The sequence below is a fragment of the Rhea americana genome, unplaced genomic scaffold (assembly GCF_003343005.1).
Source record: "Rhea americana isolate MKP2758 unplaced genomic scaffold, rheAme1 scaffold_425, whole genome shotgun sequence".
NCBI classification, from domain to species: Eukaryota; Metazoa; Chordata; class Aves; order Rheiformes; family Rheidae; genus Rhea; species Rhea americana.
The window spans coordinates 39,825-53,899 of record NW_028186563.1 but is presented as its reverse complement, the minus strand read 5'-3'; the positions used below and the strand labels follow the sequence as shown (position 1 = coordinate 53,899).

The 14,075-nt window shown below is 39.9% G+C and overlaps 1 protein-coding gene and 1 non-coding gene across 8 annotated transcripts in view; both read left to right on the top strand.

The window, feature by feature from the left end:
- The window catches only part of CNOT1 (CCR4-NOT transcription complex subunit 1), a 63,051-nt gene that overhangs the window by 19,184 nt on the left and 29,792 nt on the right, over positions 1 to 14,075 (top strand). For 3 of the 7 annotated variants that reach the window (XR_014897077.1, XM_085315276.1, XM_085315273.1), the window contains exons 11-19: positions 308 to 478; positions 1,057 to 1,184; positions 2,272 to 2,512; positions 4,061 to 4,180; positions 5,239 to 5,361; positions 5,595 to 5,746; positions 10,818 to 10,968; positions 12,340 to 12,541; positions 12,944 to 13,090. Coding sequence is in view for 6 of the 7 variants with exons in the window: in XM_085315276.1 (XP_085171402.1) it covers positions 308 to 478; positions 1,057 to 1,184; positions 2,272 to 2,512; positions 4,061 to 4,180; positions 5,239 to 5,361; positions 5,595 to 5,746; positions 10,818 to 10,968; positions 12,340 to 12,541; positions 12,944 to 13,090 (1,435 nt within the window). In the remaining variant the exon portion in view is untranslated. The remainder of the gene's footprint in view (positions 1 to 307; positions 479 to 1,056; positions 1,185 to 2,271; positions 2,513 to 4,060; positions 4,181 to 5,238; positions 5,362 to 5,594; positions 5,747 to 10,817; positions 10,969 to 12,339; positions 12,542 to 12,943; positions 13,091 to 14,075) is intronic. The other 4 variants (XM_085315278.1, XM_085315274.1, XM_085315279.1 and 1 more) reach the window with 2 other exon arrangements.
- Positions 11,296 to 11,431, top strand: LOC146590003 (small nucleolar RNA SNORA50). Its single transcript, XR_014897079.1, has one exon. It is a non-coding gene; the product is annotated as a small nucleolar RNA SNORA50 (small nucleolar RNA).

The following is a 14,075-nucleotide window of genomic DNA, read 5'->3' as shown; positions in this document are numbered from 1 at the left end:
ATGCTAAGAAAGGAACTGTTRTTCTCAAACTTACTAATTAAATGTTTGGAGGATAGAAGTTTTACAACTACTGACTGTATTGTTTGAGGAAATGCAAATTCGCAGGCTGGTTTTGGACATTATTAAGTTGCATTTAAGTTCTCAGAACTATCTAAATCATTTTTTTTAAGCAAACAATTTTGCTTGCAGCAAAGAGTCAGGTGGATGTTACACTGAGCAAAATACTAATGAAGTGGAGCTCTTGCTAGAAAGTACTGGAGACTAATCCTTAAGGCTGACTAATTTCTCATCTTTTTACTGCTTGCAGAATCCTAGTTTGGACTTCAAAGTAGTAACCTATGAATTGGACCATCCGGGATTTCAGATTCGTGACAGCAAGGGCTTGCAGATTGTAGTGTTTGGGATCCAGAGAGGGCTAGGCATGGAAGTCTTTCCAGTTAACGCCATATACAGACCTTGGAAACATGCAGAGGGCCAGGTAGGCTTACGAGCATCTTATGTTTTATCTGTTTGACACTTAAAGTCACTGAACTTCTGAAATGGAGAATGCAAGTTGGTAATGAAAAATCTAATTTCTAGACAAAGCAAATTTGAGAATGATATAACCATTGACCTAGAAGGCATAAGACTCGGGGTATATTACTAAAGTACAATCTGTTATTTGAACAGTCTGCATTGCTTGGGAGGAGTTCATCTTCACTTACTCTACTTCTATGACATTTGTCTTCATTTTTAGTGGTGTTCTAATTTGCAGCTGGGCTTGGAACTGTTCTGTAATGGCTATGTTCTGAGGCTTTTACCTGGTTACACAAAAAGGCTAGAGCTTTGCATGCAAAACAACTCTGTATGAACAGGTTCCCTTGGCACAGCTGTGACTGTCATCCTCAGAATTGCTGAGGAGAAATTCTTACCTAGTGAAGTTTGGTCTTATGTAAAACACATTGACTCATTTCTACAGCATCTGTTGATTTGTATCCCTCTTGGAAATGCATGAGTTGATGAAGTAGAACCTGGAACTCTAAAGACCTAAACTACTTTTGATATCATTTATTCCAGCTCTCCTTCATTCAGCATTCCCTCATAAACCCTGACATCTTCTGTTTTGCTGACTACCCTTGTCATACTGTTGCCACAGACATCCTGAAAGCACCACCAGAGGATGACAATCGAGAAATTGCRACATGGTAAACCTCCTCTCTCAACTGCTTTTCTTGCCTAGATATAGAGTAAGATTACTTCTCTAGTCAAATACAATTTTATCTTCATGCAGCATGAGTTAGTGTAACTGTGTACATTCCAGTAGATCAGCCATTAGTACTTGTTCCATGTTTGATTGATGAAAGCTCTTGTTATGAGAGTAATTGTGTTATCAGCACTTCCTATGTACTTCCATTATATCTGAAAATGTACTGCCAGCTGTTGCTTTTATTGGAGTCTTCTGGTTGTCTGGAGAATTCCTACTAATATATTTTGGCAGATGCTATGGGTTGAGATGAGAGGAGAGGTAGATGAAATATGAATTTCAACTGTCTTTCCTAGGGTAACATTAGAGAAACTTGCTCCATTTATATGAAATAAGTTATAGGTTTTAAAAAGTAAATTTCTGTAGCTTTACTCAGTTATTGCACAAAGCCAAATAATACAGCTTTTTCTGAGCTGACCGTTACATCCCATCTTTTAACACAGTACGTGAGGTTCCTGAGCGTTATCTAAGGATTGACAGTTGAAAGCTGCTTGTTTTTTTTTCTGTCTGTAGGTTATGTAGCTGATTTCAGTGAAGATTTGCTTCTGTTCCTGTAGTATGGCCCAAAACAGGGAATGAGAGCATGTGTGAAAAGTGGGACAAGATGGCAAAGGTTGCTTGTCTGTGAAGTAGACAAAACAAGTAGAATATTTTCTCGTAGTTTCAGAGATGGGAACTGTGAGGTGTAGAAAGAGCTCCCTTTCTGGAGGTGTATTTCAAGTTGAATTGTCAAGGTCACCGACCTCAAACTATTTTTTTTTTTGTCATTGGTGTTTAATCTTCTTCCCTAAGCAAAATAAGCAGCTCTTGATCTCATACTGTTTTGTAAAATCTGAGTTACATTTCTTAAATAAGAATGTTGTTATAGGCATAACTGTATGTGATAGRAGCTCCATTATTAGGCTGTAAGTTGCTTGCAGTGGGTGCTAGTTTATATTGTCTTGCAGTATACACTACAAAATTTTTCAATCTAGAATCCTGCAAGTTAACTACTATTTAATTTTTGGGTTTTTTTTTGTTTTTGTTAGGAAGAGCCTGGATTTGATCGAATCTCTGTTACGATTGGCAGAAGTGGGACAGTATGAGCAGGTTAAGCAGCTCTTCAGTTTTCCTATCAAGCACTGCCCAGATATGTTGGTATTGGCCTTATTGCAGATCAACACTTCCTGGCATACCTTGCGCCATGAACTCATCTCCACGCTCATGCCAATTTTCCTTGGCAACCATCCCAACTCTGCCATCATTTTGCACTATGCATGGCATGGACAGGTAAGTGTTTTCACTGAACGGACCTGTAGTTTGTTCTTGTGACTGGCAACTTGTTGAATTGATTGAACAGTTAGGCAAATACAGGCATTGTTGTTCTGTGAACAGCATAGTTGATAACTCAGGAGGTGAATTATCAGCGCTTTATGCAAAATAATATGTTATTCCCTCCCCTCCGTGCTTTGAAGCAAGTTCCAGTAATTTGCTTCTTTTTGGGGGAAGTTTATTCAGAACAAAAAGCAGTCACTGTTCACTGAGCAAATATTCCAGGAAAAGAATATTCAAGACCAAAGTTAGAATATATAGATTTTTAAGATGAACAAAAATGAAAAACATACGTTGAAAGTATAGAGACTTTTAAGTAGTAAGGGATGAGAAGGCTTAAAATGAAATTGTCTGGATTGTACTTCCTACAGTGGAGGCTAATAGGGAGGCTATTCCAGGTATAAAGAAACTACTTATACCATAAAAAGTTTTGAGTGTTACCTGAAAACACAGGACTAGCCACAGACTTTCTTAAAGGAGACCTTCCATGTAGAAACACAGTAGGGCATACACAAACTCTGTCCCTTTAATRAATAAATAGTTAGGCTTTTAGGGACTTGCCTTTCTTACTGTATAGCCTTCCATCATTGTTTCCACTGGTACTTTAACAAATGTGAGTCATAGGAAGAAACTTATGGCAGAGGAAGCCTCTGGGGTGGGGAGTAGGAGGAAATTTGCATTAGGAAAAAATCCTCCCTTGCTTAAGCACAGTAGAGTTGACCATACGAAGCCTGACCTCAAGGATGTATTGGTCCATGCTGAAGCTTGACCTCAGTGTGTCTTGATCCACATTTAATGTGAAGTCATGGCTGGTTGCCAGCTGAAGTGCTGCTGACTTTTTATATTTTGCCTGATGCAAATCTTAAACTGAAGACTGGCAGGAGACTGATCATGTGTTTGGGTTTGAGGTGAAGTGTTTTGTTGTACAAGGTCTTGAGGTGGCAGAATTTTCCAGTGCTGTAGGGTACAGTTAAAATTGGAGAATGATACTGTGTGTCATAGAGCTGCTCTATAACTTGAGGAGGTTTGCCTTCCCAAGATGAGGGAACCTTATGCAAAACCCTTGTTGCCATCAATTTTATTTGCATTGTAATTGAAATTTGCCCCYGTGTGAGCAGAGAGAGATAACTGTYGCTTTTTTTAAACCACATTAAGGTGTAATGTGTGCTTCACAAGAGCAATGCAAGCATAAAGTTTTGTAGGTGGTTCATGTATTTCAAAAGCCATTTTTTCTGCAGTTGAGAGGAATTAAGCTTGTACAATGGTAGCAGTGACATGRAGTGTGTACATATTCATCACTCATAGTCATTCTATATCCTTTTAACTGTAAGCTCTTGGATAGTTTTACTATCTCATGGTAAGAGCCAGACTAAAACTAAATTCCGAAGCTAGAGAGTAAATATGTTTGCATGTTAAGGTTTAAAGGTGAAATATCCTGCTTAATGTTCAAATAGCTGATCTTTTTCCTAAAGGCCTGAAGTACAATCCTAATTGAATTCTCCTTAGGGTCAATCTCCTTCAATTCGCCAGCTTATCATGCATGCAATGGCAGAATGGTACATGAGAGGGGAACAGTATGACCAGGCAAAATTATCGCGTATTCTTGATGTGGCGCAAGACTTGAAGGTGAGTTTTGCTAAACACTGTCATTATTTTTAGCTCTGGTGCCTTGTGCAGACTTGTTCAGTTTATAACAAAGCTAAACTTAACTTAGGTGTGACTAATTTAGCAAGGATTGCTTTGTTTAAACATGTCTGAGTTCAGTTGTTGCTGTGCTTGGTCTTAAGAGTGTGTATGTTCACATGCTTGTAAGTGCTCTTCGGCTGAGTTGTGGCATCTGACTACAGCTGCTTTCTAGCCTGCTGAATTGTGAAGCTAAGGCATTTTTACTTGGTGTTTGCAGTAGAGTACCTACGTTAGTTGGTTACCATGGCTTAGCTGACAAGTATCTCAATAAGCAATGTAAYTCAACTGCTTGCTGTATGAACATGCTGTAAATCCAGAAAGTTTCAACTTACGATTTTGATTACCTTTGAAATGGGAATGTAGAAAACATTCCTTGGAAGGCTGTGTAAAGTGGCACTGCTAAGCTTAATCAAATGTGGCTTACTTAAGAATACTGCTAGCTTTTCAATTGTTTACAAGTTCACAGAAGAGACTGGAAAATGTGGCTGAGTTCTTTGAGGCCTTTATCACCTGTTAAAGATGCAAAATAATTGGGTGTCACAAAGCGCAAGAGCACCAACTGCTGCTTCAGATCAGTTTTGTCACATGTGTTACTGTGCTGAAAGATAAGCACTTTGAACAAGTGTGTTCAATGTGGCTCTGAAGTGSTTGGGTTGTGTTTGCAGGGAGATGCTAGGCTATTTTGATTACTTCTGTTGCCATAGAAACTTGGTAGCTCTTGACCAGTTGCTGGTARATTTTCATGTAAAGAAACCTAAAACCACAAGCACAAGGTCACTTCAAGATGATAGARCTCTAGTTTTGAAAGCATGGTTCTTGCTTGTTTGTGTTACAAGTGAGCTGTAAGGGAAGCTAATAGTACCAATCTTTTTGTTGACTAAAAGCACAGCAGCATGTGATAGCAAGACTTTGTACTAAAAGTACATGGGGATTAGAAAGAAAAGGAGAAAGGATATCCTTGTGTCTTCACTAGTAGTCTTCTAATTTTTTTTCTTTAGGCCTTGTCAATGCTGCTAAATGGTACTCCATTTGCCTTTGTTATTGACCTTGCTGCACTTGCCTCTCGACGGGAATACCTCAAACTTGACAAATGGCTCACAGATAAAATTCGGGAGCATGGGGTAAAGCAGGATTTTTCTTTTTATTTCTGCACTCTATTATCAGTGACTAACTTAAGTCACTTTAACAATTTTATAAGTAGTGTTGAAGTTGTGGAAAGTGTCCGTGGTCTCATAGTTCGACATTTTCACTGAACTAAAATAGCTTAGTGTGATTCTTTCCACCGTGCAATTGCCAAGTTTGACAAAGTGTCTTGGATGCAGTTTGGGAGATTAAGATAACACTTTTTCCTCAGGAGCCCTTCATCCAGGCCTGCATGACTTTCTTAAAGAGAAGATGTCCATCTATCCTGGGTGGCCTGGCTCCGGAAAAAGATCAACCCAAAAGTGCTCAGCTTCCTCCAGAAACCTTGGCAACTATGTTGGCTTGTCTCCAAGCTTGTGCTGGGTAAGGATTACCTTGTGTACAGTGAATGTGTAATATGCTTGAAACTTGTTTGTTGGCTTTGTATTGCATTGTTCACAGCTATTTTGGAATTTCATGTGGAGAATGGAGTCATGGAGAGTATGCAAGCTTGCATGGCTGGGTTCAGTAGCATGTTTAATTTTCCAGTGAAACTTCCATTGTAGACTTAGTCACAAGAGCTTGAAAGAGCATCCTCCTCTGTATAAGGAAACAGATGAGGTGATCTTGGTGACTGTGGGACGACTGGTTCGTCAGATACTGGCTTGTTAATGACTATATACAGGGCYGTAATTTGGACAAAAATGAGTATAGGCCATAACTGCAGAATGAGGTGGCATCTCAGAAAACAGTGATTTTATAAAGGATTTAATGAGTGCAGTAAGTAAATGCTTCTGAGTGGCTATTACCCTAGGAGAAAGGGCTAATGCAATCCTTTAGTGTAGGGAAAACTTGGTGACTTTATTTTAATTGTGACTGAAACCAGAAATGAGTGAGTACTGTTGTTGTTTGTTACTGTTTTTTTAAAAATGCTGACAGTCACAAAAGGTAGTCAAAGGGTGAAAAATATCTAAGGTCGTCTGTAGTTCAGTCTTTTTGGCTAACTTCTGAAAGGGAAAAATGTTGGTCCTAGAGAGCTGTTCCCTCTGCTAGAGGGAGTGGTAGACCACGGAAAGACTGATGGAAACTTGAGTTGGACAAAGCAGTCTTGAAATACAGTGTTAATGTTTAGTAAAAATGACTAAACATTGAAAAATATTCAAATGGTGTCACTTCTTGGTATTGTTGAATCAGGATGATAGTTAACTGTAGTAAACTTTCAGAAAGATGGATTAGGCTAGTGCAGTGTGTGATATACGAGCCAGAGGCTGRAAGCTGGCGATCGAGCTGCTTTTGGCCTTAAGCTCTGTCCCTGAGAGGGGCTGGCATGTAAGAGTGCATGTTACCTGATATGATGCCTCTGTTGTATCCCTAAATGTATCCTTTGATATCTTGACAAATGTAAGAAACATCCTTAAAGGTACACAGGAGGTTCCTGGGTCTCATGTAGGCCAGGAAATGAGTATCAACACAGAATTGTCTTGAGTAGCTTTTGAACTGGAAGGGAATGTGGAAGGTACCTGGAAGATTTTAGGAGAAAAGGCTCTCTGACTTCTACTGGGACCTCTGCAATTAAAGTTCAAAATGCTGTTGAAACGTTGTTTCTGAAGCATAATTATATAGTCCATCTTTTGGACTGAGAAGATTACTGTTACTTTTCAACTCAGTGCGTCTTGTTTCAAGAAGGTAGTTCAGAAGTTAGCTTAATTTCRCATGTTACCACATCCAGGCTTTAGAGATTTAATAGTTAACTGTAGACTTGACTTGCATCTAACTTCACTGTGTTCTGAATCTTAATGTGTTACAAGTTTTGTTTATTCATTTAATTCTAAAAGCCACCAGTTCTCTACTGGCACAACTTTCTCAGCTTTTTGTTTTTTAAAACTCTCTGTATTTTCTTTTATGCAAGAATGTGACCTACTTGCAGTCGTTTTCCATTAGTTTTTCTCTTTAAGCTGTAAAGAGAAAATACTTAATTTCCATCATGATGCTATCACTTTGATTAGTTTAGGTTTCAGTCACAAATGGAAGTAGGCATTGTAAAGATTAGAAGATTAAAATCACAATAAATATTAAATAGGGCTGAGAGAGTAACTCCACTACACCAGCTGAAATCTGCCCTTACGAGTAGTTGATTTAGGAGCAATTTCTTTAATTAGTTTGTAGTTATTACTTGTTCCGTTATGTGTCCGGGGAGATGCTTTTCTTAGCCATTAAGACACTGCATCTTCTGAGAATCTTTATTTTTGTGCAAGTTGTTTATCGTTGCTGAGCCCTGCAGCTGTGGTACGTAGCAGTGAGACTTCAAAAAGAACTGTTCCTTTTACTTGTGTATTTAAAATGAAGTCAGGTTGACTGTAGATACTGCAGTCTGCCTTATTAAATGAGCACGTGAATTGCTCTTTCGGAGGTTTTAACAAACTACTTAAGAAAAATCTTCCATCTCAAGAAGTCAGGTTGATCTGAAAAGCAGCAGTAGTACCTATTTCGTGGAGTGTTATCCAGGATAGCCCCATGTTTATCAGTGTAGAGGATGGTCATTCCTTCTCAGTTACTGCTTCAAGAAGGGAAGTAACGTCTGGTTGCCTGTGCTTAGGAGAATGAAAAGGCTTTTTCTCTTTGTCTGCATATTGGTTCCTCTCTGAAGAAAAGGTGATAAATGCTTTATTGGGGAGGGCTTAGAGGCTGAGGGAGAAAATAGAAAAGCTAGAGGTGGGGATGGCTTATATGAATAAAGAGAAATCAGAAGCAGTAAAGAAATAAGAAAAGAAATGAAAACTTATTCATCAGTGACCTGGATGAAAGACTGGAGCGCAGCCTCTGCAASTTTGTTGGTGATACAAAACTGAGAGGAGTGGCAGATACACCTGAGGGCTGTGCTGCCCTTCAGAAGGACCGTGACAGGCTGGAGAGCTGGGCGGAGAGAAACCTCCTGAGGTTGAACAAGGGCAAGTGCAGAGTCCTGCACCTAGGGAGAAATTACTCCATGCACCCGTACAGGCTGGGGATTGACCTTGTGGAGAGCAGCTCTGCAGAGAGGGACCTGGGAGTGCTGGTGGATGACAAGCTGACCATGAGCCAGCARTGTGCCCTTGTGGCGAGGAAGACCAATGGTCTCCTGGGGTGCATTAGGAAGAGGGTTGCCAGCAGGTGGAGGGAGGTGATCCTGCCCCTCTCCTCAGCCCATGATGGGGTGGCGGGGGGAAGTAGGTGGGATGAAAGAATATTGAGCTTGTTCTTTCCAGCCAGCTGGAGCTTCTGTTAAGTGGATGCTCTTGTTCCTCTAGAGGTGACTGAATCTATGGTCTCTGTCTTCTGTCTCTTTTCCTTTCTCATGTTTCAGGAAGTTCTTCTTTTTGTTACTTTCCCTAATCCTCTTCCTGGAGTTGTTTTGATTATGTAAAAATATATATAAAAGCATCTAATGCAGAAATTGAAAGAGTGAGCATTATCTTTAAGATGTAATTTGAAGCAAACATATCCACCTACTTTCTGCTTCATACCCTTTGTGTCTAATGCAGCTTTTCAAAAAAACCTGAGATATTGTGCTATCTAAAAAGKATTGGATATTTGTGTTTTGATACAGCAGTGTATCTCTTGACATGATAAAAACATTACCTTTGGTCTGTCTAGATGGCATAGCATAAAATTAATGATTCTTTTCAAAGCATGGCTGGCCAAACAGGTCTACCGTAAGCAGCAAACTTAGAGTTGTAAGCCTTTCTCAGACTTGATTATAGACTGCCGTGTTATCGGTTAACTCTAGCTACCACAGGTTAGAATTTGTTTTGCTAAAACATACTGTAGAATTAAAGGATTGAAAACGGCTAGTTTACTGCCATCAAGAAAAGGGTGGGCAAAACACTGTGGGTAGTAATAGTTTGAACTCAGGTCTTGGGTCCCCAGTCACATTCTCAAGTTACAGTATTGCGTGACCATGGGGAGTGTCTCCTACATGAAGAAACCTGTGTCTTCCTTCCTACCTGATAACTAAGTACACTTAAGCTTTGAGATCTCTGTGGTTTTAGGGCATAGGCAAATATGTATTCTAGATACTGAAGCAGCCACATGCTTTGCTCAGAACTGTCTTCAGGTCTGGTACTTTCTTAGAGAAAGCCCCCCCCCCATTTTTTAATGGCTACTCCTATGTAGCCACATGTTATAATACAAAACTGACAGCTAGTCTGCAATTAACTTTCCTGCTATAGTTGTCAGGATGACTTCTCTTCCTTTTCTCCCCATGTCTCAACAGCTGTGCAGTTAAAAACTCGTGAAGATTCCATAAAGATGAGGAATATGAGGGCCAATTTGACAAAGTAACAGGAGATGTGTTGGTGTAGTTGCACTGAGAAAGGGCTTAGCTGCTTTGGCTCGACCTAAATGGCAGAACCGAAGTTCAGGCAAGCTATAAACAATAASTTGGCCGTGTTTCCCAAAGGGGAAATATTAGCGTTGTGTTAGGACGTTTTTGTTTGGGTATGTCACAGCAATGCTAGCGTTCCTTCCCGTTTGGGAACCTGGTAACCTGGTGGACTGATCTGGAATAATTTGGAAAGAGGTTTGAAATCCTGTTGACAGTACAAYGACTTTAAGCCCAGGTTTGAGTTTTCTGTTGGCTTTCTGATAAAATTTCCTCAAATAGTTCTGCTGTCTCRTTAAATTTTGAGTGTGAGAAGCATGCCTTTCAATTTATAGACCCAGATTAATTCTAGGGAAATCATTGTGTGGGGATATTTACCTCTTATCCTTTTSGTTTTGAGTGCAAGTTTTAGTCTTGGATCTCTCCTTTAAAGAGACCTTGCMTATGACAAGATTCAGAGTGGGAACAACCATGAACCGTAAATTCCAGGAACGGGAAAGAGCGCTGGGGAAGAGGGAGCCGATTTGAACAGAGAATTGCAGCAGAAGCTATTGTGTACTTAAATTCATGAGGCTGAGCTGTTTATACCTTGTACCATGGACAATGACAGGGAAAGAACGTTGTACTTAATCTGCTACTTTGAGGGCTGGTAGAACCATATAGAAAGTGCTGACTGACAGATAATATACCGCAGCTTATCTGGCTGTCTGTAAAGCAGTATTTGGTGTTTTTAAAAATCCAAGGATATTTCGGGGGCATAGAAATATGTTAGCTAGAAGAAGACTTGAAAATGACGGAAAGAATATACTCTTGGAGATGAATTTTTAAACAAATTTAAAAAGTTGAATGCAGGCTTTGCAAATAAGATGTGTCTTCTGCTATGTTTGGTTCGCAGCTTCTAGATAAAAATCTGGAGTGAACTTCASTTGCATAATCCTCAGTGGGCATTTGCGAATGGATTTTTAAAAGTTCTCATAGGGTCGTTGATCAACTAACCGTTTGTAAACTCGTTTTCTGAAGAGGAAATGTTTTCAGAAACAAATGAGAGGGCATTATTTTCATGAATGTTCTTACTATCCTACTCCTCTGTTTTAGGAGCGTTTCTCAGGAGCTGTCGGAGACGATCCTCACCATGGTTGCTAACTGCAGTAATGTCATGAACAAGGCTAGACAGCCACCACCTGGAGTCATGCCGAAAGGCCGTCCACCTAGTGCTAGCAGCTTGGATGCCATCTCTCCTGTGCAGGTAGATAAACAATGTGCTACACTTTCTGAAAGTGGTGATGATTAGCATTAGTTTTGCTGTGCTAGTTGAACTCTTTCAGCAGAACTAAGTAAAACATCATCTGGCTCCCTTAGTTTTTATGCTTGCATGTCTAGATAACTTGCTTATTAACTACAGAATAATGCCTGAGGGTTACAGTTCAGAGCTCTCTTTCACTTTACAAATGTTTGTAAGAAGTAACTGAAGTATAGCAGGATGGGAGCACTAAAGAGTGATAGAGATTTGGCTTATTTAAAATAACTGAGGGTTTCTTTAAAGTGCTAAAATTTACTAAGATTTTTGAGGATTAAGCACTGCCTTTGAACCTGATGTGTCTTGTTTGTAGCTTCACGGGCCAAGCAACAGTGCTAGAGCATAAGGACTTGTTATAACTGGGGCTCTTCAGCTCTCAACTGAACTGCTCTTTTAAAAACAAGGTACATTTAAGTTACTCCCTGCCACTCACCATCCCTTCCTCCTCTGGGAGCAACACATTACAGACAGGTTTTGCTTCTAGCARCTACATTCAATGGCAGATTTTAAGAAATCATGAAAAATTTTCCTGTGAAATAGTGGCACTTCAGCACTTAATGTCTGAAGCATCAATAGATAATGTAGGCTTAAATATATAGAGCAGTTTCACAGTGATTTGTTACTTTATTGAAGTTGCTCATCATATATACCAAATATCTTGGCAACTTGCTGCAAAAATTCGATGTGAGCAAGTAGAGCAGCAATTGTTAGTCTATAGTCCTGTCATCTTTTAGTGCAGTCTTCTGCTGTTCCCAGTCAGGAGCTTTTAATCCTGTGTCAGCTGACACTATGCCTTCCCTCCCACTCATCACCCAGATMTTAATGTTTTTTTTTYYTYYTTTTTTTTTTTTWAAGATTACATTCAGGTAATGTCCAGGAAAACTGGACTTGGTGGGATCCTTCAAACAGTTGAAAATAGTCTTTAAGCTTGAGGTGAAATAGCCTTCGTAAATCTCATGGTGAGGTCTTAAACTGGAGAGCGTAAATTGCTCTGGTACAAAATAGTTAAGCACTGCTTCTTATCTCAGTGTTCACTGTTGTGTTATACTTAACTAGAGACTATGGAACAATCAGCCTTTCTGTCAAACCTTTAATATTAATATGGGATTCTTATGGGATTGTAGAGAAATAACTGATACGTCATTCTGTAGACGGATGGATCTTTTGGGGTAATCTGGAAGACTTCACAATTTAAAGGGACCATGCAAAAAAATTCTCTCAGTAGTATTTTAATATGTAGCTGTCTTTGTATAAAACCTGCCTAAATTAGGCTTGATTGCAGTTCACGGCTGTCTGTATAATCTTCCTCTCTTCATTCAGATTGACTCGCTTGCAGGAATGGCATCTCTTAGTTTAGGTGGCTCAGCTGCTCCTCATACCCAGAGCATGCAAGGCTTCCCTCCGAACCTGGGCTCTGCATTCAGTACTCCTCAGTCACCAGCAAAAGCGTTTCCCCCTCTTTCCACCCAGAACCAGACAACCGGTTTCAGTGGCATTGGAGGACTTTCTTCACAGCTTCCAGGTACTGCTATGTGGTTAGAATGTTTGTATTTTTGATGTGTCAGAGCTAAGGCAGTGTCATTGCTGTGGCTGGAAATACTAGACAAAAGCAGCTCTGTTCTGTGTTGCGTGGGAGTGGATTAAGCAGCCCTTGCTACTAGGTCACTGCTGAAATAGCCCGTCAAAATGTTGCAATTGCAATAGATTGGAAGTTTGTGTGTCAGGAGGGGTGAGTGTTTTGCCAGACTAGCAGGATTGTTTTAGGGCTGGGCAGAGATGAGTAGCTTGAGATGAAACTGCCCGATGTTGGGTAGCTAAGAGGCTGCATGGCTCTGGATTCCTGGGAATGGCAAGATACTGTGACTGATAAGTACATGCTGTGGAGGGTGCAAGTGAAATGACCAATGCCTTGTTTGCTCTTCAGTAGGTGGTCTTACTACGGGTAGCCTGACTGGTATAGGAACTGGGGCCCTTGGCCTCCCTGCAGTGAACAATGACCCATTCGTGCAAAGGAAACTGAGCACATCTGGACTGAACCAGCCTACATTCCAGCAGAGTAAGATGAAACCTTGTAAGTGGTAGTGTTGTCTGTGACTGTGAAGTGTGATTGTGGTCTGCAGTTAATCTACATTTCCCTCAGGAGAGGTTTGGATCTGTAGGTGGTTAATGTTAGAAATGTGGCTCTTGTGTTCTGCCATTATCCTGAAAAAGATGCTTCTAAATTGCTATACTAAAGCTTGCCAAGTAGCCGAGAGAGGAGTTTTAAGTAAATAAAGCTGTTAGCACAGGAAATACTGAATGATATGAATTTGCATGATCGATACGTTTGTATTTTGTTGTGCTGTGTCTTGAGCAAAAGTGTTATTCTGCACTTTACAGAGGATTGCATACATCTTAAGAGTTTCTTTGTAATAATGTTAATCAAAGCTACTTGGGTAAGGTCCTGTTGCAGCAGAGAACTTGAGCAGGGAAGCACTGAATTAGACTGCAATGTTTGGAAGAGATGGACTAACAAGTTGATGGAAAGATTTTTTTGGAAGGAATAGTTTGGTCTCTAACACCTGTAGTCTGTAACTTGTTTATGCCTCTGATGTATGCTTACAAGGAAATGTGTAAGCAATCAGACCTTGCCTTTAGGATGGCCATATGCTAAACCTCCACATTGCTGTTACCAAATCTATTTTATTTGATAGCACCTCCATAGAAGCAAAGTTTTAAGTCTCTACAGGTGTACAGTTGGAGATAGCTTTGTTGTTTTTCTCTATGGGCTTGAGTATTCCATGTAAATTTGCTTGAAGCTCACTGGCTGGCCTGAAAGTTTGTGTGAAAGGTTGTCTGCATGTTAGTGTTGTGTAGCATGCTTTATTCTAGCCTATTTTGCATTCATTTGATTTAGGTGTCAGTTGAGGTTACCTTGAGATGCAGTGTGTTATAGGAATACAACCRTATGAGGTTAATCCCTTAAGGATTTGGTTCTGGTGTGTAAACCCAATTTACTAAACAGATTTTAAATAAAAACAATTTGTATCTACATGAAAGGATAAAAGATTTTTTTT